This window comes from Drosophila pseudoobscura, chromosome 4 (assembly GCF_009870125.1).
Source record: "Drosophila pseudoobscura strain MV-25-SWS-2005 chromosome 4, UCI_Dpse_MV25, whole genome shotgun sequence".
Taxonomy (NCBI): domain Eukaryota; kingdom Metazoa; phylum Arthropoda; class Insecta; order Diptera; family Drosophilidae; genus Drosophila; species Drosophila pseudoobscura.
In genome coordinates this window covers 6,546,574-6,569,877 of record NC_046681.1, presented here as the reverse complement: position 1 = coordinate 6,569,877, position 23,304 = coordinate 6,546,574, and the positions used below count along the sequence as shown (strand labels likewise).

The 23,304-nt window shown below is 44.7% G+C and overlaps 3 protein-coding genes across 6 annotated transcripts; 1 reads left to right on the top strand and 2 right to left on the bottom strand.

Moving 5' to 3' along the window:
* Positions 1–521: 521 nt before the first annotated feature.
* Positions 522–11,250, bottom strand: LOC4816497 (protein phosphatase 1 regulatory subunit 14B). Of its 2 annotated transcripts, none has more exons than XM_015181194.2 (4): positions 10,948–11,250; positions 1,827–2,098; positions 1,687–1,761; positions 522–1,612 (listed from the first exon to the last, which is right to left on the bottom strand). In XM_015181194.2, the coding sequence occupies exons 2-4, from the start codon at positions 2,037–2,039 to the stop codon at positions 1,529–1,531; spliced, it is 372 nt and encodes a 123-aa protein (XP_015036680.1). In that variant the 5' UTR covers positions 2,040–2,098; positions 10,948–11,250; the 3' UTR covers positions 522–1,528. The 2 variants fall into 2 exon arrangements, with proteins under 2 accessions (XP_015036680.1, XP_015036681.1); XM_015181195.2 differs by having other exon boundaries at positions 555–1,612; positions 10,839–11,250.
* Positions 11,251–16,301: 5,051 nt separating this feature from the next.
* LOC4816498 (low-density lipoprotein receptor-related protein 11) lies at positions 16,302–20,362 on the top strand. Its single transcript, XM_001356027.4, has 6 exons — positions 16,302–17,232; positions 17,291–17,782; positions 17,853–17,971; positions 18,046–18,424; positions 19,293–19,753; positions 19,816–20,362. The coding sequence occupies exons 1-6, from the start codon at positions 17,085–17,087 to the stop codon at positions 20,176–20,178; spliced, it is 1,962 nt and encodes a 653-aa protein (XP_001356063.3). The 5' UTR covers positions 16,302–17,084; the 3' UTR covers positions 20,179–20,362.
* A 107-nt stretch (positions 20,363–20,469) lies between these two features.
* Positions 20,470–23,203, bottom strand: Ubc2 (ubiquitin conjugating enzyme 2). Of its 3 annotated transcripts, none has more exons than XM_015181197.2 (4): positions 22,974–23,203; positions 21,766–22,377; positions 21,602–21,686; positions 20,470–21,537 (listed from the first exon to the last, which is right to left on the bottom strand). In XM_015181197.2, exons 2-4 carry the CDS (start codon positions 22,352–22,354, stop codon positions 21,525–21,527), a joined length of 687 nt encoding a protein of 228 aa, XP_015036683.1. In that variant the 5' UTR covers positions 22,355–22,377; positions 22,974–23,203; the 3' UTR covers positions 20,470–21,524. The 3 variants fall into 3 exon arrangements, with proteins under 3 accessions (XP_015036683.1, XP_015036682.1, XP_001356064.2); XM_015181196.2 differs by having other exon boundaries at positions 23,007–23,203; XM_001356028.4 differs by having other exon boundaries at positions 22,873–23,202.
* Positions 23,204–23,304: the final 101 nt, after the last annotated feature.

The following is a 23,304-nucleotide window of genomic DNA, read 5'->3' as shown; positions in this document are numbered from 1 at the left end:
CATTTGCGTTTTATAAATATGTTCCTTTAGATTTCCTTATAGTGTGCCTTATATGTCTTATAGCGTGCGTACTCGCACGAGAGTATGGGTGTGCTTTAATGGATAACTTTAAAATGAGAATTAGGTGTGTGATTAAGTTTATGCTCGAATGTTTTAATGCTAAGGGTGCCTAGACTGTTATGCTTGTGTTATGTGTAGCACCTAAATGGAAATATGCGATGATTAAGTGTGATTTTAATAGTATGCAAGTAGCATTTTATAGAGGAGTTTCTAATACTTTTCAGATCTTATTCTGATAGAGAGAGGAAGTGGCATATTGTGTGTGTTGATTTCCAGCTAAAACTGAATATGTGCTTAAAATTGTTTCGTAATTATGCACTACAAATTCCCCAATTTACCCCCTGGCCATATTGAGCACATTTAAAATACTTTTACGTTAGTTTTTGATTGATGGGGAATTACTAGAAACTACTACAAATGTGTATGTAGGTGTACTCGTGGAGCGAAGAAGTGTCTAGTCAATGCTTTATCAAGGGTATTTACAAATTGTAGGGTATTGCTTATGCATTCGAGTTTATTGTTTATGCTGTGATTGGGGCTGTTCCTTCAATATTTATTTACAATTATGGAAATGGTTTCGTGTCATTTTGTTTTAAAATGTGGCTATCATGTCTCTGGATTTCGGAAACACAAATCGGTTCTACTGAAGTTACAATACTAACCCTTACAGAACCGCTTTAGTTCCGATTTCACTTATCTCAGGAAAAGAAAAAGTTGTGATTAAAATTCCTTTTTGCCAGGCTTTACTGTACTCTTCTGCACTCAATAACTGTTTGTATTTGCTTTAGCGACTCAGCACACAAGCTTTCCCCACTCCACGTTTTGGCAGTGAACCTGAGCTTACATCTTTGTCTTGGGGATCGACTACGTTACAAGAACCGAGCCGGCGCTCTCCCAACTTTTTGTTTTTTGTTTGTTTTTGTATTTAATATATAATAGATACACGATTTAATGGTAATTTTAATCGATTAAAATAAGCACATACAGGCGAATTTAGCGAACAACCAGAGTGTCGGTGAGCCCCGATCTCGCGAAGGGGATGATCTTTCTTCAAGAATGGAGCACAAAATTCTTAACTTCACTAAACATGCTTAACATTCGTTTTTGCTTTCAGGCCAGTTCATGTTTGGTTATGTTTTTTATTTAAACAATCATGTCTCATCACAAAATTGATGAATTCACGTTCATAGGCTTAGGGCTAGCGATCTGGCTATCGTAATCGGTGACTTAAATTAGAAACACAACTTTGAATTAGTCAGCGAAAAGATCCGAACTATCAACTAAGGTAAACAGAACACAGAACCCAGAAATTATGGGGAAAAGTTCCGGATGGGTTAAATTAAAGATTTGTAACTGAATTCCTTGTTCTTTGATTTTCGGGCTAAACTTAGGGTCCTAATTATTTATTGTTGCACATTGTCTGCATATTGTATGTGTAGTTCTGCTGAATGATCGAGGGGCTGGAGATTTACAGTGTCTTTGCGCGATCCAGCAGGTCGCTGATGAACTTCGATATGTCCGATTGCGGGCGTTTGCAGACTGATAATAACCTCTGCGAAAGGAGACCACCACAAAATACATAAGCATCAGAGAGATATCTGGATGGTCGCTGTAAGGTCTACTCACTATAAGATGAGATCTCCTTATGTCATCTGTGTCCATGTCCAATATCTCGTCAATGTCCACATCAATGGCCTCGCTCTGGGGTCAGAAGTTAGATGTTATTCACAGAAAATACGACCTTGTGCTAGTCCTTGAATGCTTACCGGCGGATCGAAGAGCTTCTGCAACTCGTCGTAGAGCCACATCTCCACAGCGAGGCGCTTGCGGATGAGGCTCATCTGGTGTGATCCGTATTTGGCTGTGAGGAACTTCTCCCTGCGCTCCTTCACCTCGGCCCCCTTCTCGTTGAAGTTGACGCGTAGATTGGTCCGGTTGGGGGATCGCTCGCAGTCGTTCATCTCTAGGCCGCACTGCATTTTTCTATCGATTCACGGATACAAGCTTCGTTTATTGAACCTTAATTAATTGGCGCTGCCTGTAATTGAGGGAAACAGTTGGAAGATCGGGCGAGACAAGTGGTTAGACAATGGTTGCTTCGATGGATGATTGCTTCAAATTGAATCAAACTTAACAGTCTGCAACAGTGTGGGGCCCACCACCAGAGTTCAACATTCATGCGTCACACCCGTTTCTCTTCCACAAGAGCTCAGACTCGGCCATCGGCCATCGGCTTATGGATGCGAAGACGGCTGAGACTGGGACTGGGACCCGTTTCTCGGCCTAAAGGCATTCTCAAAATACCCGCATCCGTGAGTCATGGGTCTGATTCATGCATTCCACTATACATTAAACATTTGTGTACTGTACTTTATCTATGCCCAGGAATTACGATGACATGCGAACAGGAATAATTGCTCACATGTCACGGCTTTGTCCTATTTCAAAGTGTACATATGTATATTCACCCTCGCTGTCGCTTACATACATAGGTCTGCATGTACATATATATTTAACAGTTTAACAGTTAATTTAATTAACGTGTAACGTATGGTTCTCTGATTTCTGACATTTGACTTTTGTGTGTGTACGTAGAGTATTGTATGTGCGAGTCTGTATGCTGCAACTGACAGCACCCGCTCGTAGTGAAACCACGCCAGAGGAAATTTAATTAGTGAACACCAAAAAAACCTCAATAAAATCCAACCTATCAATTCGAGATTGGGCTATGGTTATTCAGTACCAAAACAGATCCGAGTATTTTCTCAATTGATTCTCCCTTTGTACACATATACAGATACATATGTGTATATGGTAGTTAATTCAAACAATTGACAACTTCAATTGAAGAGGAAATGGCCCATAATCACCATCAAGATCATACAACACAGAAGATGTGTAAATCTTTAGAATATTTATGGTTGAAATTTAAACCCCTGCGTAAGATGCATGCGAAGAAGAAACATAATATTTATGCAATGTGTTAGCTTTGAGAGGAGACTATGTTCTCGCTTATATTTCACTTCAAAAACCCCACACTAAAATGATTATCCGCTGTATGCATCCACGTCTGCTTTGAAAATTAAATATGCTCTTCCAATTTCCGCCGCTTATTATTTATAAATATTTTCATTTCAGGCCACATTTGTCGCCTTTCAGCCGCACGAGAAAGGTAAAATAAAGGTCAACCCCCTCAAACGTCGATAGAAACAGGCGCCAGGCACCAGGAGGGCTTGGTTAGCGCGCTACCTGACGCACATTCGTATTCCTGCCCCCACTTGCCGCCCCACAGGCCGAAATCAGAGCCTTCGAATTTCCCGTTTGGCACACAAAAGTCTTAACCAAGTTACTCCACTTTCGCTCTCATCTCAAACTAGCCCGAAATGGTCGACTTGTCGAGTGTTGACATAGTTTTCGTGCCTCTGTTTTGTGTTTTCGCATGGTTTTTGAGGTATTTGGAAATGGCAGGCAAGCAGGAGCAGCTATGGCCGAGCATCGGCTGAGATTCACCGCTAAAAATAGAGAAACAATGCCCCGAACTTCTCCTCTGACGCTATCTTTTCGCACAGTGGAATATTCCGGCCCGTGTGAAATCTGATGCGGGGCTTGCTTAAGTAATCCCAAGAAGTCATGGGCCATTATGAAACGGACGTTTATTTTGTCACTCACATGTCAAGCAGCCGACTGGAAGCGAGAAGGAGTGCGTATCCAAGCGGATTGCAGGGGGGGCTGTAATATGTAATGTGAGATTTCCCTTCGGGGAGCTCCGCGTGCAGTTCGTTTTTGCCAAGGCTTTGCTATGCAAAATGTTCTAAATGAAGCTAATTGTGTGGATCCGTCTGGCCTACTACCTGTAAGAGTGTATCCAAGGCTACCCGACTTAGGGGTATCCAGGACTCAGAATCACTGAGATTTCAGAAATACTATACACAGGTTTCAATTCATATTCAAATAGAAATATTTGTGGGAAATGTTTCAAATAAATGGGACTGTGCCTGAGAAAGTGCGTCTCTAGAGGAAATAAGGTATCGTATCTCTCTTAAAATCTCTCCCACAACGCTTAGATCTGAAATGGCTGGGAGCGGCAACGTTAACTGTGGGATCTAGTAAATTACGTTGATATCTGAGGAATTTCCACAGATTTTCCCAAACTCTGAAGAAACGAGAGCAAAAACTATTTGACCGAAGATTATCAAGTACGAGATGGTGGGGATGGGATGGGGCTGAGGTGGGCGGAATATGAAGGTAAATTACATGAGTACCCTTATTATTATTGCTTGCCACATTTGAAGCTGACGCTGACGCTGGGGTTGGGGCTTTGCATAAGTATTATGTTGAAATGGCTCCAGCAATGCGGCCGTAACATGCAACATGTTGCATGTTCAGCGGCCAGAAAAACAACAACAAACTACACATAGTATATGTACATATATAAGGTAGCTGCGAATAAAATTGTATCAGCAGAGGCCCAACCACGGCACAGCGTTGCAGAAACTTCCGGAAACGGTGGCAAATATTTCCCACATGTGGCAGCGGCCTGGGCCTGGGCTGGCTACCGATTTGACTTATGCAATTCTTTTCCTTTCTATTTCTTTTGTTTGTGAAAGGAAATTAGAGCCACTGGACAGAACCACCAGCCAAACCCGAGCCCGAGCCCGAGCCCGAACCCATTCCTGTTGCATGCGACTGCAATTTTCTGAATAGTTTCATGCATTTCAAATTGATTCGATTGGAACAAAACCCATGGCTGATGGCGTATCGATCCGCGGCTAGTATTAAAAATGTAAATTGGCATCTGTCCACATACCCAAACCCCCCGGCTTGGCCTCTAACTAGCCCGCCCACACATCCAACTGAAACGTCAACGTTAATATTTAAGTGATGGCTGCAGCCTAGGACATGGCATGGGATATCAAATGAACCGTAACAGTCTTTCAGACGGGCATAAAATAGGGACCCTTTCGCGGGTCGGGTTCTTCGCCCACACTTTAGTCGATGGTCGAATCTAATCCAGAACAAAATCAATCCAGAAACAACAGCTGCAACGTGGACAGCCTACCTTCCCGGCTATTCCAATGCTTTCATTGATCTATATCTAGTATTATCGAAAATAGCATTATCCATTGGATCTGGCTAAACAGATATGACTTTTTTGCATTTTTGTGGATGCAGTTGATGAACTAGAACTATAATTATAATCGGATCAAGTTCGAATCGAAACAATCTTAATGGTTTCACTGTGAAATGCCATATAAATGCATTCCGCAAAGACCTTTTAGGAATCAGTCGATTTGAGGCCCCCCAAAATGGAAATTGCGTTTTTGGGCAGGCGCCAAACGCTGAGTGCAGAAAATTCATGCTAATTTCAAGGTAATTATAGGTATTAATTATACATCAGACGGCATTTTAGACACTTGCCCAACACGCAATTCGAAATTGAGGCAGAAAACACGAATATCAAACTGAATTTTGAATGAATACCCAAAAGTGGTTACGAGTAATTATTTGGCCAACTTTTTACACCACTTTCCGATTATGGTGTGAATTGAGACGTTCTAGAAGGACAGACCACTGCGTAATTCAGACTGCGGTTTAATTTTCTTTCAGAGCTAACCCTAATTTGCATTTATAAGAGCACGAATGAGCCAGAAAAATGGGGAGAAGACACCAAATCCAAAAAATCCAGTTCATCGGGTCGGACCCAAACTAAGCATGGCATTAACCTACATATCGATACTGATTATATCTGTGAATCGGCTTTTGCGCTCTTCTCAGAGATTCATTCAAGCCGAAATTTTCACATACCGCACCATAATCGGGGAGAGGGAAAAGTGAAATGTGACGCTTTTATGCTTAAAAGCCTACGAAATAAAACTAACAAAGAGCCAGCGTTTGTTTATGCAAATGTTCCATGGCCCAAAGCCGCTGCTCGCGGCTTGTAAAACTCCATAAAAGATATGAGAAAAGTCTGTCCAGACCTGAAATCCAGTTTAGAAATATTTTCTATAGAAGAAACGTTAAAAACTTCCACTGATATTGTAGAGAAGTTCCATGACATCAGCCTTGGTGTACCGATATTGGCTTACACCATAAATATATTGCTCATCAATCGCGCTATTCAACTGGCGGCTTATCAGCCAAGCTACAATAAACAAAAACCCATTATTTGAGTTACAGCCTCATTTAAATAAATCGAGGCATTACAGAGGCAGCTACTGATAACCCGCAGATGAAGCTGATTCATGCAATCTTGAAGTATATTCAGTCGGGGGAGAACCAACTGAACAACACGGCCAATTAACATACATATTTCCCTTGTGGTTGTTTTTTATAAACCTACTAGACTAGTGATTGATTGGAGGGGTTTGATTCTATGCCCCGCTAAACACGCGCCTGTCACTCGATCAGCCTGAAGAGCTGTTCGGACATTGATAGGTCGTTAATTTCCTTAGAACCTATCTCTGAAAAAAGCCACATCACAAATTAGCCAAAAACCAGGCGCTGATAAATGGATCCATATCTATACAGATAAGGATATGTACATCGATATAGATTCCATATACATATGTACGCTGTATGATTTATTAGCTAATTTTTGGATCTTTTAGTATTTACGTATGTACGAATGCACGTATACCACCATTAAACAAAAAGCTGATCCAGAAACCATTCAATAATTATTATGGGGAAAAAACAAAGCCCTGCAAGTTCTCGGGTTCCCAGCTGGGCAATCACCTCATCGCCTCATTTGGATGTCCGAGACTGACTCAATTTTTGGAGGGAGTAGACTTTTGCGGGATAACATTCAAAAGTTAATTTGGCTTATTGCTTATTCATTTTGGTCAGCCTCCTTTCAGGGTTTTTTTCTCTGTAGATCCGAAAAGGGGTTAAAGACAAGGAAAAAACAAAAGACCATCACATAAACTGCTCTAAGAGGCAACGTTATGGATAAATAATTGCCAGAGAAAACACCTACGATATCCACGAAGATGCGAAGAAGTCAAGTAGCCGGGCCGAGCCGGCCATTAGGTAGGCAGCCAAGTAGCCAGACAGCGGTTGTTGACCTTACAAGTGCCCGAGTCAGAGACAGAGACGGGGCCAAGAGATGGGCATATTCAAAATGCTTACTGGGCAATTGCCAAAAGCGAGTTGTCATGGAAATGTTATACGGGTACCCGCGTACCCGCCAAGTTGAGCAAAAAGCTTTTCCTAGACAAATTACCTTCGGTAAATGTTGGCCGACTCCGGCCAAGAGTTCTTGGTACTCGAAGTCTCGGTAAACTCTGGCGGCCTACGGCATACTTGCTTTTGCCGTGCTTTTCGGGGCGGAAAAAATCAAATAAAATACACTGGACCAAACTGTTTTTCCAGGCATTGTGCAATATTTGCTGGCTAATTTATTGTTTGCGCAATGTTTGTGTCGTTCTTGGCTCTCTGGGAGGTTGCGTCATGGAGACTGTGAGAACGCTCGGCTAGGTGTGAGAATTCTCATTGACTGATGGGCGCGAGTGGAATAAAAGTTTTGGCGTTTATAAATAGATGGAATTTGTCATTGAGTCCAACGCACTGACCGATATTTTGCAACGCGACAAGAAAAGCGGAATTCTCTGTGGGATCTAATAGGGGAATTGCACAACAGGCACTCGTACCATAGCCCACTAGCAGATAATAGACTTAAGCAGAATAACAAAACATATTTTCCCGACTAAAACGGAAATGTATTTCAAGTAATCTGTATATTGGAATTTGATAATGCAAAAGTTTTCCACATTAAGATATCGTTCCATTTCCGGTTTCTGTGGGATGGGAAATCAATTTGTTTTTTCACTCCAGCTGTGCGCCATTTGAGCCAAGTCCCATTTTTGGCCACGAAACTGCCAAACTCGACATTGGGGAAGTCAAAACATGTCCCCAAAAAATTATGTGATGGAAAGGAGCAATCATCAAATGAACATGAACATTCCCATGTCCCTGCGTGTCAATAGATAAATATCTAAAAATAACCAGAGCAATGATAAATCCACCACTAGGCACAATAGAAACACGCCACAGGCAGGTGGATGGGTGAAATCACGAGGACTGGAGGTCCCACTGCTTATTCCCTCGTTGTGAACTTATTTATGATTGCCACGAATCACATACATGCCTCGTACATAACACAGACCTCGTATAACAGCGATTCTGGACAACGCGGAAAGATTGAACGAGCAGCGAGCATTGACACCAGGCTCCCTCCCCCTCTATCGATACAAGTACTGCATGCAGACATACTCTGTATATATACTATGTATAAATTGTGTTTACAACTGCAGTTTTATAGCTGCAGACAGCCTCTGTGCATGTCCACGTTCATTGCCAGCTGTCGGCACTGGGTTAGAGTTCAATGAAATGTGCTCTCTATAGTGATTCATAATGGTTTACACATACTTAACTTATTTTCAGAAAATTTCTAGAAAAAAAGCATTCCTTTGAGGAAGAAAAGACGCCCGAAAATTGTGCATATATTTTGAATAGCATATAGCAAAATATACGACTATGAACTCCTCTAATTCCTCTATGTTCCTCCTCTAATTGTGCATTAATAGTAATTCAAATTGGCTTTTCAGCCACTCAAGGTAACAATCATTTATCAGCATTAGTTTCAGAAATAAATCAATTCATTCCAATGGCTCGAAGTGCATATCAAATTGGACACTCCCAGCGACTCCAATCACAAAGAACCTGGCCAAAATATCTGCATATCTCTTCTTACCTGCTGTATCCCTCATTTGCCAATCATACAAGTCGTCCGTTACTCTTCATTTTTGAACGAGCGTATAATACTCGAAGACTTCCGTTGGCAGATACAACTCCGTGTCTGCAGATAACATTAATGCCAAACACGTCGTCTTCTACCTAAAAAACCCAGAACCCCGAAACCCGTCAAGAGAACAGAGCGAGCACACAACGAAAATTGCTTATTAATCTGTTTGACGAAATCGCCAGAAAGAGACATTTAGGAAGTTACGTTTGCTTTTTGGATGATGTTTTTCGCTCGAATTCGTCTTGTTTGTTTTTCGTAGGCTATTTCTGGTCTCCACAGGATGTTTTTGAATGTTCAAAGCGTTTCAGCGTGTTTGGATTCAGACATTATTTATGACCGTTTAACCATTTGTTAGGTTCAAGTTCAAAGCATCATCTATTCTCGAAATGGGGAAACTTCTTGTGGAGGCCTTCAGGGCAGACCCGAAGAACACAAGGCGTTTATCTGAATCGGCCAATCAGTATCAGCCAGCTGGATTTCAACAAGTAAACGTATAAATAAAGCTGTATCTTTAAATTGATTTCGGGAATGTCTCGAGTCGAGTCGAGTCGGGCCGAACAATAGAACCACAGATGAGGTCAAAGCCGATGGCGAGGGGGTAGAGACTCCCAGAGATACGCCCGCAGAACGTGCGTTAGGCGCTTAATATACTAGTACGTATCTCTATCTCTATCGGTGTCTGTATCTGTTTGTGAATCGCTGCAGCTGCAACATTGACCCCTTGTTCCCGGCCCCACAGCACTCAGCACCCTGTAAACATATCGATTGAGAAGACAAAGGCAAAAAAGAGAAATATGCAAACATGTCAGAATCAAGCGTCGTGTGTCCAATACTCAATGTATCTCGTATCTGTACATATCTGTATCTTGTGCGGCTTGTGTTTTTGCTGGCACTGCACAGTGATTAGACACAAGCGGCGCAAAATGTTATGACTGCGAATAAAACCAGGTTACAAAACACAGCAGACACAACACGAAGAAACCACAGCTGTCGACATACTTGGGCGAAAATTTCGTTAAGGAGTACGCGTATGTACACATATATCTGGATACATATACATACATATGTGTGTGGCATCGCAAAGCGAGTCTGCGACTGATAAAAAGTCAATTAAACAGAATTACACACTCGTTCAAGCTGCTTCTCTTCCCAGAAGATGTTACCAAGGCACGACAAAGGATGTTCATTCAGCGAAGAGTTTGTACTCCACAGCCGGTCTTCGCTCTGCCCCTTCCTCCTACGAGTATTTCGATATCTTCGGACATTGCTGCATTTGATTTGCTGGCCAACACGGAATCTCCGTCTGGCCGATGCTAATAGCAATTGAAGCATGTTCTGCCCCAGCCCCAGCCCCGCGGCTGAGACCTGGGGAGTGGAAGCGTGAAGCGCAGTTGCGTTTCGTTACGTTCCGCTGAGTGCGTGGCCAGAAGCGGCAACAGCAACAGCAGCCGCCGCCGCACAGACCACCCTTCGCTGCCAATAAAAGTCCCACATATGAAGTTGTAAATATCGTAGAAAAACAGAAAATAAAAACGTTAATAATAAACGAGGCAGCAACCGCTGCATAAAATTCCACAGCTCAACACGCACACACCGCTGGCTGCTGGCTGCTTTCTGCTGGCGGCCTAGGCCTCTGTGCCTGAATGTTTGGACGGGATGGGACCTGAGACTGGGACTGGGACTGGGATACAGCAGGTGGCTGTGACAAGCACGCTTCTCCTGGACGCTTGACCGGCTGAGATCCACTCGACTGGCCAGCCAACCAGGCAGACTCGTGGACGAGTACGAGTATGAGCAGAACAAAAAAAGGTATAGCTATTTTCCGGTTCTCGTCTGGCAGCACAGCCTCTGTGGAGCAGGGAAATTTTTATAATTGTACCACATTTGCCAAAGTTTATTCTACCGATAAATACATATACGCCACAATTCGGGATATTAAAGCACAAATATTCGCTAATATGATAATAAAATTTACTTTTTGGCAATGCTCCAGCGATCGTTATGGCCTAGTCTATTTTGAAATTCGATTGAATTGCTGTTTTCAATTTTCATCAGTCAGAAATTTCACTTGAGGAGATCTTTACTTTGTTTTCTTCTGCCGCTGTAGCCGCTGTAGCCGCTGCCGCTTTAGGCTTTTCCACTTTTCCGCTGTTTCGACTTTCTGCTCAATGAAATTTTCATTTGCACCAGAGCACAATGAGGGCGACCGTGTGGCAGCAACAAAACGCAAGTAGCGAGCAGCAAGCACTCACACACACGCACACGCGGGACGCAGAGAGTTTGTCTAACTGTTTGTTTATGAGGCGGCGAGCGTGGAGCTCGGGAGCTTTCGGAACGGAGGTGGCAGTTCAAGTGTAGCGCGCGCGGCCGGTGGTGAAAGACTAAAACTGCAAACGGAAAAGTATCTGGCGGATACACACGCAAGACAGCTGCCCAACATCGCTGCGAGAGTAACAGCGCGCGAGAGAACCAGAAAGCTCGCTGCTCGGGGCGACTGCCGGCGTTCAATGGGCCGAACGCGCTGAGTGGAGGGCCGACCGTGGAGCGATTAATGATGAGTGGAGCGTGGCTAGTAGAAGCGGATGACCGGCCCACATGATGGGCTCCGATGGTTCTACTGGATAGCTTCTGACATACATATAATTCGATTGTCTCGCTTTTGTTTTTTTTTGTTGTTTGGGTTTAATGGTTTCGGTAGACAAAGTAAAGCTGGGAGCCTTGGGGGACTCGAGATCTGTAGATTTATTGACTTGCCAATCAGCTTTGGTAACACACATTGATTTTCACAGCCACCTTCCACAATGCTGTCTTCGCCGGGAGCTCGTGTGAAGTCCGGCCTCAATAAAATTTGGTCTTGGGGTCTTGGGACCAACTAGAAATAAATAAATAGAAGAGTTGCTCTATGAGAAATTAAAAAATAATAAATGAAACACATAACAGCATTCGAAAGTTCCCTATTTATAAAGAAGTCTTACTTCATTTTAACAAATTGTGGTGCGGGATGCGGTATTACTAGCCGGAAACGACCCAAGGCCTCGTGTTGTCGCTGCGAATGCACCGCCAGAGTTATTCCCAGTGATTTCGATTATAGCCCCGACCCCCCAGCTGGACGCTGAAGTATCCGTACTAATATTCGCTTACTAATAAGCAAGTTGTTTTAAAAACAATACGATCTGGTGCAGGACAAATCTAAGCTAAGGTTCGGCGAAATTCTATACAATCTCTGCCCATGTGCTTCTATATAAGTGGGAAGTTATCGCAGGCAACGAAGATTGTGTTCTATACTAAGATTTGTTGGTTCCTTCCATTCAACCTGAGTTCTACCTCATTTTGAATATATCCTTTATTGGATGCGGGAATGTGGGGGGCTAGAAGCTCAGTGCACTGCGAGTGCGAGTGACCGTAAACTTGAAAACAGAACAGAGAGTGCTTCCGACAGCAGCCAGCAGCAGAGAGAGCAACAGCAGCAGGAGAATAAACACCCTAACAGCGGCGGAGCGCACAAGTGCACTGTTAGCCAACATTCAGCTGTCAATTAAGCTCTCGGAGGGGATTGGAGGGGGAGTGGATCCATCTAGATGTGACAGGCGTCTGTCAGAGAGGGAAAAAGTTAAGTTGAACAAGAAACATTTAAGAAAATCAATAAATAAATATTTGAGAAGCAGAGCGGATGTTGGGCTTTGACAATGTCTCGGGCAGAACACGTTACCGTCTTAATTACCTTTCCAAGACTCTTCGTTGCAACTCTTTCACTTTAAATTTAATATCTAATTCAACCTCTTTTTATTATGAACTCTTTATGGTTTATTGAGTAGCCATATAATCCTACAACCTGCAAAAACAATGATGAACTGCGAAAAGCCTCTGACCCTTTTCATGCGTTCGCCTGCGTTCGGGATTGGCTTTGGCCAAATCATTGAACTCGGGCTGCTGCCAAGTTCAAGAGTTCATCTGGAGACACCATCAGCATCTATCTGCACACACCCTATCCCTATCCCCACCAAAGTCAATTTCTTATGCTCTCAGCCATGTTTATGGCCCCTTGTTGCGCATTTATTGTGTGGTTAAACAGTCTCTGCTCCCGCCGTCCCCCGTAATATCTGACACTTGAGGGTTCCTTGACGCTTTGCCTCTGGTACGAAAAATTCGCCTTTATGCTAACCATTAATTCAATTTGGGCAACCCCCAGGCCCCCACTCGTCTGTCTAGGCCAATTCCCCTTCCCCGGCGGCAATGGCAATAGCTCCAAGAATTGGTTCGGCAGTCGCGACGCTGTCTGAGCATTTGAAAGTTTTCTTCTCTTTTATTTTATTTTTATTTTTTCATATAATTAATGACTTCTCGCGCCAACAGTTCATCAGTGCAGTGTTTTTTTTCAGGGGCTTGGCTAAACGCCTTTTTGGACCAAGGTGTGAGAGAAGTGTGTTCATTCCTAATGAAGAAAGGTTATTACGGCCTTTGTTCTTCATCTAGGAATACGAGAATACACAGAAATGTATTAAATGAAAAACTAGTATTAGTATTCCCACATGGATCATATTTTGAGCGCTGCCCAGAACAAGGAATTCCCTTCTAAGTGTATGTATCTTGATCTGCTTAGTAGAGGTACTTAAATAGTTGCTCTACGGAAGATCGGGCTGCTGTTGCTGCTTTCTGTTCTGCCCAACGGCTCTTCTAGTATCTTTCCAAGGTCTTTCCTTACCTTTATTATGCAAATGAGCCCAACTTTTATGCTTCTTTCTTTCAATAAACTTGACTATTGCTTTTTTAATTAAAGTTACTGTTGGCCAGCAAGTCTTAGGCCAAACTTAGGCCCGGCCCAATGGGCAGTTTAAGGCCAGGCAGAGGCAAGTGTCGCATGAAATGTAAAGGGGTTTCGTTTGGTTCGGTTCCCAACTCCGAGTTGAAAACATTTCGTTTCCATAAATAAAAATGCTTGCTTCAGAGCCTCTCCTTAGTGTAACCTCAACTGATGTATCTTCTTTGTGGATTTGTTGTGCTTTTGGCTTTGCTTTGGTTTTGGTAGGGAGAAGCCGCAGCATTCATTCATTCAGAGTGTTTGTCGTTGAGCTTTTTGGTACCATATTAATGAGCGGCTTGGATGAATTAAGCCAAAGAAGAAATATAAATTTTCTGGCTAAAAAAATGGAACAAGTTCTGTAGAGGCAAGGCCGAAACCAACCACGAGACGAGTCTGACTGATAACGCACCTGGCAACGGAGGGCGAGGGCCCCACCTGTCAGTCATTCACATCCACATCCATCCCAGACGCCATTCTCCTCCATATTCCCGCTCACTCCTCTCCTCCTTGTGGCGCGTCTGGTAGAATTTCCATTTCGTTAAATGGGGAAAAATTTACGAGCTTTTTGAGGTTGCACGTGCACATGTCCTTTTTGTCCGAAATGCTTTACGAGTCCTGCCAGGTGGCTGGCGGGGCGGGGGCCTACGATGGGGATTCTATAAATTTCTTTCTTCTGTCCCCTCTTCAATGTTATTGAACTTTCGACGCGGCCGCGGCGTCTCGACGTCTGTGGCATGGCCGTATAAGTTTCTCGTAGGGCGCGGATAAATTTTAGGCGGCTCAAACTTTAACAGGGAGATGTGAGGATATATGTACGAGTATGTAATGTGCTTTTTTCTGGATATCTAAAATATGGCCTTTAAAAAGTTGGAAGGAACTCAGCAATTTCAAAAATCATTTCAATTTATTCTAGCATTTTTATGCGGGCATAGCTTGTCAAATATTTATGTGCAGCACACAAATACATACAATATGTATGTAGAATGTACTTGTAGGGAATGTATGGAGACAATGCACTGTACATTTGTTTGTGTCAATAACCCTCATTCAAGGAAAGGCGCAAACTCCCACAAGTCATGCAAACTCATGAACTTTTCTGGGAAAAATGTCGAGACATGGAAGAAATTCTCGAAATAGTTGTGTGGCCAGACAGAAACTTTTCTTCGCTTCGAAACATGTTCTTTTATAGTGCAGAACAGTACCGATTCAAAGGAACATCGATGGTTGCTCGCTCGAAGAGCAGTGCCATAAGGGAATACAGTTGGGTGCTAAAAATAAATGCAAATCACTTTTTAGGTGGATGTAATCACCGTCCAAACACCCCTAATGTGCCACGCCCTCCGCCACCCCAGGCCCCCACTCCGCCCTGCTTCTTTGTCCTTCATTAAAAGCATTACCATGGCCGGGGGCAGGGAGCAAAACAGAGCCTGCACAGAAGATGCAATTTAAGCGGTGCTGCTGTGATACCCCCTAAACAAATCTCCTGCAGGGGTAGCAAGGGTACACGCGGTACACCATAAAATATAGCCATCAAAGAAGAGGGTGCTGGAGATTCATCTACAGGAAGAAATAGTACATCCAACTTGAGGGTACGAAAAGGTCGCAATGGTAATGACTGCAGCCTGTGCATGGTAGAATGCACAAATGTATGTGTGCACTCTTGCAACAGCACGGACAAAGTGGATATGTGAAAGCGCTTACAGTACATCCTCGAAGAGATGAGCTGGAAATGCGACCGAAGCAAGGAAGAGTTCTAAGATCCAATATAGACTTTAGGAAAAGTTCAATTTCAATTTGTAAATACAGATATCCCAAACTATCACTCGATCGCATTAGGCTGGACTGGTTCAAGTGCGCACTGTACGGGTATATAAGGGGCGTTTCTCACACGCCCTCTTGACTAGCTAGGGTGACGCGGCTCCGAGAAGTATGCAATGAAGCCCATTTTTTTTGTTGTTGCTACCAGACTCCACTGTTTTGCCCACTTTATGGCTCCAAATGCTTTTTTCTCCGCTCCCTCTGCCACCGCTTTTCCTAACGGGGGTTGGCACTGCCCCTGGCGCTGGGTGCTCGCTGTTTTTGCATTTGCCTTTCTTGGGCTTTTGTGCAATGCTCGCTCGGGTGTTTTTAATAGGCAACGGGGTGCACGTGCATGGCGGTGTGCGCGATTGTGGCAGACACTCTTTATTTTCATTAACATTTTCAAGTTTCCGTTGACCGCTTTAAAGATACCAGGAGACCCTGCGCATGCGCCGGCTTTGCCCAGAGAGCAAAGCACTGAGAGTGCACTGTCAAGCTGTGCAGATGAGAGGTCCCGGATATATAGTTGCAATGATAGTCTAGGACTCGATTTAAATCAGTTAAAAGGCCCCCCTGGAGATGGGTTTGATATGTGCTCTAGGACTAGCCAAAGATAGCCATTTGGTGCCATCTTTTTAATGGCTTTAATGGGCTTATAGTATAGCATGAAATATATCCATACCCGACATTATTCCTCACCTAACCCTTAACCAATGCTCAATTATTAAAGACTCCCTCCAGGAAAAAGAACAGTCAGAGCTTTCTATCGATTTTCATTGCTGAGAAATGTTTGCCAAGCGAAAAAACTGTTTTAAAGTCAGTCCCAGAGAGAAGGGAAGAGCCGACATCCCGAATTGTCATTGTTGTGCCAAATTGGCAGGATACGGATACGTTACAAGCTCTGCAAGGTTGTGATTAAAAGCTGCACCATATGGTATGGTGACTGGAAAGGAGAGAGTGAGCTTTCCATCGTTCGGTAACGCTATAGCTTCTGTGCAAGCTCCCTCCCTCTCTTCACGGGAAAATCCACCGAAATTATCGATAAAACCCACCCCAACAGCTGTTTTCAAGTGCCCCAAAGCTTTCCTCGACTAAGGGTTGTGTTGCAGTTCACCCCGAAGGGAAAGTCAGCAATTTACTTGGGACTTTCCATTGGTTTACATTTCAGCTGAATGCAGTATTTTTGTTTCGTTTTCAAAAATCGTTTCGAAACCACAAGAAAAAAGCCACGGAAGCAGTGAAGACTCGTGTAATTACTAAATTTCTGCTCGTTTGAGTGTCGAGGTGGAAGCAGCTGCTAGTGAAAATCCGCGCATATTGGGCAAAACGCAAAAATCAATAAGCGAGAAATTTTGTAAACACGCCAAGCCCCCGAACAGCCTCTGCGCTCCTCCCCCTCCCCACCAGTGAACTGTGACCACCATCCGCCCCAAAAAGAGCCATTAGCCATTGCCTGCCCCATCAGCCAGCGTGACGGTAGAAGAAACCATTGGTTTTGGTTAGCTGGCTAACCACAGCCATCATCATCATCGCTGATCATCGATCGTGGATCGGTAGTCGCTAAACGCTAATCGCCAATTGCTAATCGGGGGATCGTATCTGTTACGTTACGCCTTTCAAATGTTTTCCAATCTGCCGCTGGCTGCGCTGCTGCTCCCGCTGCCACTGCTGCTCGTCGCAGTGCAGGCAACGGAGTATGTGAATCCGCCCCAGTCCTCTCCGTTTGAGCACCGTCTGGCCAAGCGAATGGACTTGGAGGTGTGCATAGGTGAGGCGCTTAGAGGGTACAAGCCACTTAGAGACTCATTCGTCTACTTGATTCGCAGGCCACTTTGATGTCCACAAGAACACGATAATCCGCACCGGGGAGTCCCAGGCGATCGGGGGCAAGTACTTGCAGGGCCTCGAGCTGGACACCATTGAGGAGTGCGAGCGGCTGTGCTGCGAGACGGACGCCTGCGACGTGTACATCTTCGAGCGGAAAGCCGGTGGCTACTGCTACCTGTTCGAGTGCGGTCCGCCAGAGAACTTCCACTGCAAGTTCACGCGGCACGCGAACTACACGAGTGCCGTGCTGACGCCCCAGCCCCAGGCCGCGCCCGCCGACGTGGCCAGCACCCCACGACCCCAGCTGCCGCACATTCCCAGCAACAATATCTCGCAGCAGGAGTGGGAGCTCAGCAACCTCAAGCTTAAGCCGGAAGCGCGGGACAAGCCAGCGGTATCCACGGCAGCGGCTGCGGCTGCGACTGCAGCTGCCACGGCCTCTGCCCCCACATCGGGTGTGGCTCAGCCGGCGGTGGCCCCGGTCCAAAGTGGTTCGTTGTAGATGAATTTACTTTCAGCAATTCAAACGAGAGACTGACGAGCATTCCATTTCCATTCTAGCTCCCATCAACCATTGTGGTCGCTTCCAGTTCACTTGCCACTCGGGCGAATGCATCGCTGTCTACAACGCCTGTGACGGCATACCCCAGTGCGAAGATGGCAGCGACGAGGGACCGGAAGTAAGTCACCAGTCGCTCCCATAGCTGCCTCCCTTTCCCTTTCACCGGAATGTGTTGAATGTGTGTTGTTTCAGTGCATTACCGTTTCGTCGCCGGTCACCAAGCCCACGAGCAGCAACCTGGATCCGGTCAAGCCCATGGTCCAGCAATACCTACCTGTTCCGCCCATTCAGCAGCAGCTGCAGGTTCCAGCTCAGCAGTTGCAGTCGCAGCCACAGACACAGCCGCAGTTGCTGTCGCCGCAACAGCAGCAGCAGCAACAGCAGCAACATGTTATAGTTCTGGGTCCACCGCCACCACCTCCGCCACCCCCACCGATGGTTAACAATCGCGAGGATGCCGCCGCTTGGGCCAATCGCAAGATAATAGCCGATGGGCAGCAACCACTACCTCAGCAACAGCCACAGCAGCAAGTCCATCTGGCGCAACCCCAGGGAGAGATGTTGAATGCAGGTAAACATCGACAGTATAGATAGGGTTTAAGAGGTGGGAAAAGAAGAAGAAATACCCCTTATCACCACATCATTCTAACAATATTTAACACAATGAACATTATCGAAAAATGGATGATAATCTCTAATTTGATAGCTCTGAATTTTCTTGTATCTTCAATTAAACCAAATCTGTTATTGAGCTCAGAACAAAGTTGGCTTCCGTTTCCGCATGCAATCGGAAAAAATCCTCAATTCAATTGTACTGACTGACTGAATTTCCCACTGGACGTGGACGTTCTGTGTAAGCGAGGAAAAATTACCAATACCACCAAGTCTATTTTTCCACAAGGTTCATGCTACTACACCTCTGCTGGTAATACTCATACTTTCTGTCTAGCCAATCAGTAGAATATTAGATACCATATGTTATGGGTCTTATCTGCACTGGTCTCGAATCTAAATAATCATCCACTCTGCGAATACTTGAAACTTTCAGTGGCGAAAATATAAGCAAACAAGAGCCCGATACAGATCATATTTAAATAAATATTCAGAAACGCTGTAAGCCGAGTTGGGTAGGGACCCTGTTCGCCGTGTGGCATTAGCACACAACACAACCGCAAATTGACTTCGAAGCACACAATGAACCAAGATCTCCTACACTACCAGCCCGTTCCCCATCCTCTGCTCTGGACGCGTTGGGTTTTTTTCTGGGAAAATTGCAAAGTCCACATCGGTTTCCATTGTTTGTAATGGGAGCTAGCGTCGCACGAAATTAATTTACGAGTGAGCCTGTGTTTCTGCGGCCACTCGTAATTAATTCAATTAGCTGTGCGTAACCGGAGACACACTCTCGACTTCCTCAAAACGATTCCACTTTCTTGCAGATGAGCAGAGCCACATATTCAGTCATAAAGGGGGGCTCCAGTTGCAGCAGGCGACGAGTGGTCAGGCACAGGGGCAGGTTCAGGTTCAGGGGCACTCAGCACAGCTCCAATTGCCCGGCTACGACAATAATCAAGCTCTGGCGGCTGGCCCTTTGTATGGGATGTCACTCCCGCGCTCCGGAATGTATTTGTCGCCACCGCAGCAACAGCAAGTGCCACAGCAAGCATCCCCTGTCCAGCAGCAGAGTGCGGTATGGCCGCAAGTACAGGCGCAACCAGCTCCAATGGCACCTCAAAAACAGAGCCATGTCTACGGGTCGGCTCCACGTATGCCCGCCCAACAGCAGGCTATGCTGCCTGTCCTGAATGCAGCGCCCACACATGGCAAGAGCCAGGGACCGGCAGCTGACGAAGACTATGATGATTACGAGGAGGAAAAGTCCACAGAAGCTCCAAAGAAGGTGAGAAATTGTAACACTGTTGACCTTTCATTAAACTAATTAACGTTCTGCTATGTTCACAGAAGCAACGCAAGCACAAAAAGGTAAAATCAAAGACCCCCAAGGACCCCATAGAGCTGGCCCTCGAGCAAACACAACAGCAGCAGCAGGAAGTACCCGCTCTGCCCGTTCCTGCTTCGCCCGTGCATGAGCAATACAAGATGATCCACGAGAACCTGGCTCTGGAGTTTCGCGATCACGATGGTCACTCGGAGCGTCCTGGCGGAGCTGTGCTTTCCTTAACGTTCGGCCTGCTCGTGACTGCCGCCCTGGCCATTCTTATCGGCTGCCGGATGCGGACAGTGGGCCGAAGGGCTCGACGTCTGGGCGGAAAGACGCCCTACTCACAGGAGGCGGATTTCCTGGTCAACGGAATGTACCTCTAAGGGCTGCGACACAGGCCAGGGACGGGAAATTCCCAGATTATCTGAGTTGTTCTATGAGCGTGCGTTGATCTTCGTGCGGGGGAACGTGTCGGTACTTATATTTATGAGTAATACTGTAATGAGATACATATTTTATATAAACAAATGTACGAGTATATCAAATTAAAGTGAACTTAAAGTAAAACCTGTATCTCTCTTTTTACCATGATCTTTCATCAACAACTTGGGACCTAACACAATTTCAGATTTAGCTATTAGCTTAGAAAAACCACATACATATAAATACATGAGTTCACTTTTCCATATATTTTCCTTTATTCTGTTTTTATTGGGTTTCTCATTGTCGTTTTGTTTGCTGTTGTATTTACGCAAGAAACTTACACTTTAATTTATTGTTATATTTTAATGTTCAGTTTTTCTCATTGATTCTTCGACTCGACTGGTTGGTCATTAAAACTACAAAATAATAGGAAGTTGGTTTGTCTGTTTCTATATATTTCTCGTTTTCGTTTTCTTGTTGCTATATAAATCAGCTGCTGACGCTAATTATGCTCGATCTCGCTTTTGTTTTAAGTTTAAAGTACCGCGCAGAAGTTACAGTTGTCGCGGCAGCTCAAAAAATAGTGTTAAGTCTCTCAGATTACTGGAAAACAGTTGGCCAAAGAACAAATATAATACGCTTACAAATATCACATTAAAAATTAAACCGAATAGAGTTTTCATATAAATAACAAAAATTTGATTATTTTCTTTTGGAATTTGGAAAAGTTGTCTTAAATTTTGTATACATGATCGTTTTGTTTTTGTTTTTAAGTCTTTTATCGTTGAGAATTTCCATGTTGCGGCCGTTTTGCGATTTAAAGAGGCTACTGAATTTGCTGACCTGAATTTGATTTTTCCCATAGGTATTATGCTTTAAAATACGCTCTCCTATTACTTGTATTTAGCTCCCTTTCACTTAACACTGTACACATATAAAGTAGACTAATTGTATTTATATTTATGCAGTTGAATATGACAGTGCAGTGTGTATTTTGGATGAAATTTATGTTTTTGCTTCATTTTGTGTGTTCGTTTGCTAAGCGACCTAAAAACATATAGTTCAGAAAAATACAACATGAGAAAACTCAAAATGTTTTTACAACTTGTAGGCTCAAAGGAATCGACTATTTCTGGCTGTTGGCGGTTACTGTTTGAGTTACTGTTACTGTTAATTTAATTTTAGTGTTTAGCATAGTTTAATATATATTTATAAAATAGACTTTCTCCTTATCAAGATGCGAATTTTCGTTTTTGTGGTTGCAATTTTCGGTTTGTGGTACAAGTGTTTTGCAAAAACTTACGCATCATGTTGCGTACCTGAATAAAGAAAGTATTATAGTGAAAAATGGAAATCTTTAACGCTATTTAGGAGTGAACCTACCGCTTTGTCCAGAGACGCGCAATTCGATCGTGCTCTTCTCGATTCTGCAAGTATTGCGTGGCAATGCTGCCCACCAGTGGATCAGCTAGGACCGGATAAAGAACAGAGTCAGTCTCGTGAGTCAAGCTGAGTGCGATTTTCGTTAGGTACAAGTGATTCCTTACCTGGATTACAGTCTGTAAGCAGGGAACAAATTGACAGCAACACCTTGGATATGGTCAACGCCGGCGACCAGTTGTCCTTCAGTATGTCCAGACATATGACGCCTTGACTATTGATATTGCAGTGATAGATGCGTGTGCGAAATGTGACTTTGGGCGGCTTGAACGGGTACTCCGGCGAGAAGTGTATGTCGAGGAAGAAGACGCCGCCTTCGTACACGGACCCCGGCGGACCTAGGATAGTGGACACCCATTCGTACAAGTTATCCCCCTTCGGGCCAGCACTGCAGTTCGGTGGGGGGTCCAATGTGATCTCGGCCAGCTCCTTCTGTATGCGCTTGGCCGAGGTGCCCAGCGCCTTCGATATCCGAGGCGTCGGCTTGGCATCTTTGCGTGGCTCGTCGCTGCCCCCGGAGTTACTGCCCGAGGCGCCCCCGTTGGCATTGGCGCCTCTTCCACCGCGGGCCGGCGCTGTTCCGGTGGATGTGGGTTGACTGTTGGCAGTGCTGGCTGTGCTGGAGGCGCTGGAATTAGAGCTGGCGCTGGAGGTTGCCACTTCTGCGGCTCCGGCCGCTGCTGGAGTTGAAGACATGTCTGGGCGTCGAGACAGCGAGGCTGCAAAGAGAGGGAGAGAGTGAGACGATGAGAAAGGTCCTTGACCCGATTTCTCCCAGGAAGTCTCATAACGTGGGGCAACATGCATTGAAGAATCTTTGAAATTGTCAGGATCATCGGCATTCGAGCCTTCGAGATTCGAGCAAACCGAACACACATTTTGTTTAATATTAATCAACGCTCTGCAGCGGCCATTTTGGCAAACTCGACAATGACCGATGCGCGGCTCTTACAGCCGCAAACGGGCGTGATTTGTTGGAAAGGGGAAAGGCTTCCTATTTGACGAAATTCACAAGAATTTCCAAAGTTGGCCTCGCTCTTTCGCCGAATTTCATGGCGCAGTAAAAATCAATCAGCAGACATTTGCAAAACGCGGTGCCGCCGCTGCCGCCACCGACGTCTAAGCCTTCGCATGCTGCATTATTGTTGCACAATTTTTTTATTGGCCCTAACGATCAACGAGAAGGGTTTTACCTCTCCTTGACTAATACACACCTCACTCTCACAATTTCTTTTACTTTTTTCTACAGCGACTATTGCAAAAAAGATTTTCTTGCCCCTGTCGATTGACCTGCCGCCTGCTCCCACGCACTCACACACACACTTTCCTGCGCCTTGGGTGAGCAAACCTTTCGGGGTCTTTGGCCGGTGCAGTTCGCGCTTATCTTCGTCGCCTTTACACTTTTTTCGCTGCTTTTGTTTGGTACAAAACTTCTTAAATATATGAATGATTAAGACCGTCTTTATCTTTGTTAGAAATTCGATGTGACATATCGGTTTTGTGTCATCCCTAGAAGGTGGTTGGTAGCCGCAATAGTGGCCATCTCCAGAAAAAACAGTGCTGTAAATCGAACGAAATATGAATGATTAAGAGACGCGGATCAAATATACCGTCAGACCGTCAGAAATATACCAAAATATACAGTC

Coding starts and splice junctions, on each gene's coding strand:
- LOC4816497 (XM_015181194.2), bottom strand. CDS start 2,039: ATGCAGTGCGGCCTAGAGATGAACGACTGCGAGCGATCCCCCAACCGG. Junction 1,762..1,826: donor AGAAGCTCTTCGATCCGCCG/GTAAGCATTCAA, acceptor TTCTGACCCCAG/AGCGAGGCCATTGATGTGGA. Junction 1,613..1,686: donor TAAGGAGATCTCATCTTATA/GTGAGTAGACCT, acceptor CTCCTTTCGCAG/AGGTTATTATCAGTCTGCAA.
- LOC4816498 (XM_001356027.4), top strand. CDS start 17,085: ATGTTTTCCAATCTGCCGCTGGCTGCGCTGCTGCTCCCGCTGCCACTG. Junction 17,233..17,290: donor GGACTTGGAGGTGTGCATAG/GTGAGGCGCTTA, acceptor CTTGATTCGCAG/GCCACTTTGATGTCCACAAG. Junction 17,783..17,852: donor GGTGGCCCCGGTCCAAAGTG/GTTCGTTGTAGA, acceptor TTTCCATTCTAG/CTCCCATCAACCATTGTGGT.
- Ubc2 (XM_015181197.2), bottom strand. CDS start 22,354: ATGTCTTCAACTCCAGCAGCGGCCGGAGCCGCAGAAGTGGCAACCTCC. Junction 21,687..21,765: donor GCTTACAGACTGTAATCCAG/GTAAGGAATCAC, acceptor ATCCGGTCCTAG/CTGATCCACTGGTGGGCAGC.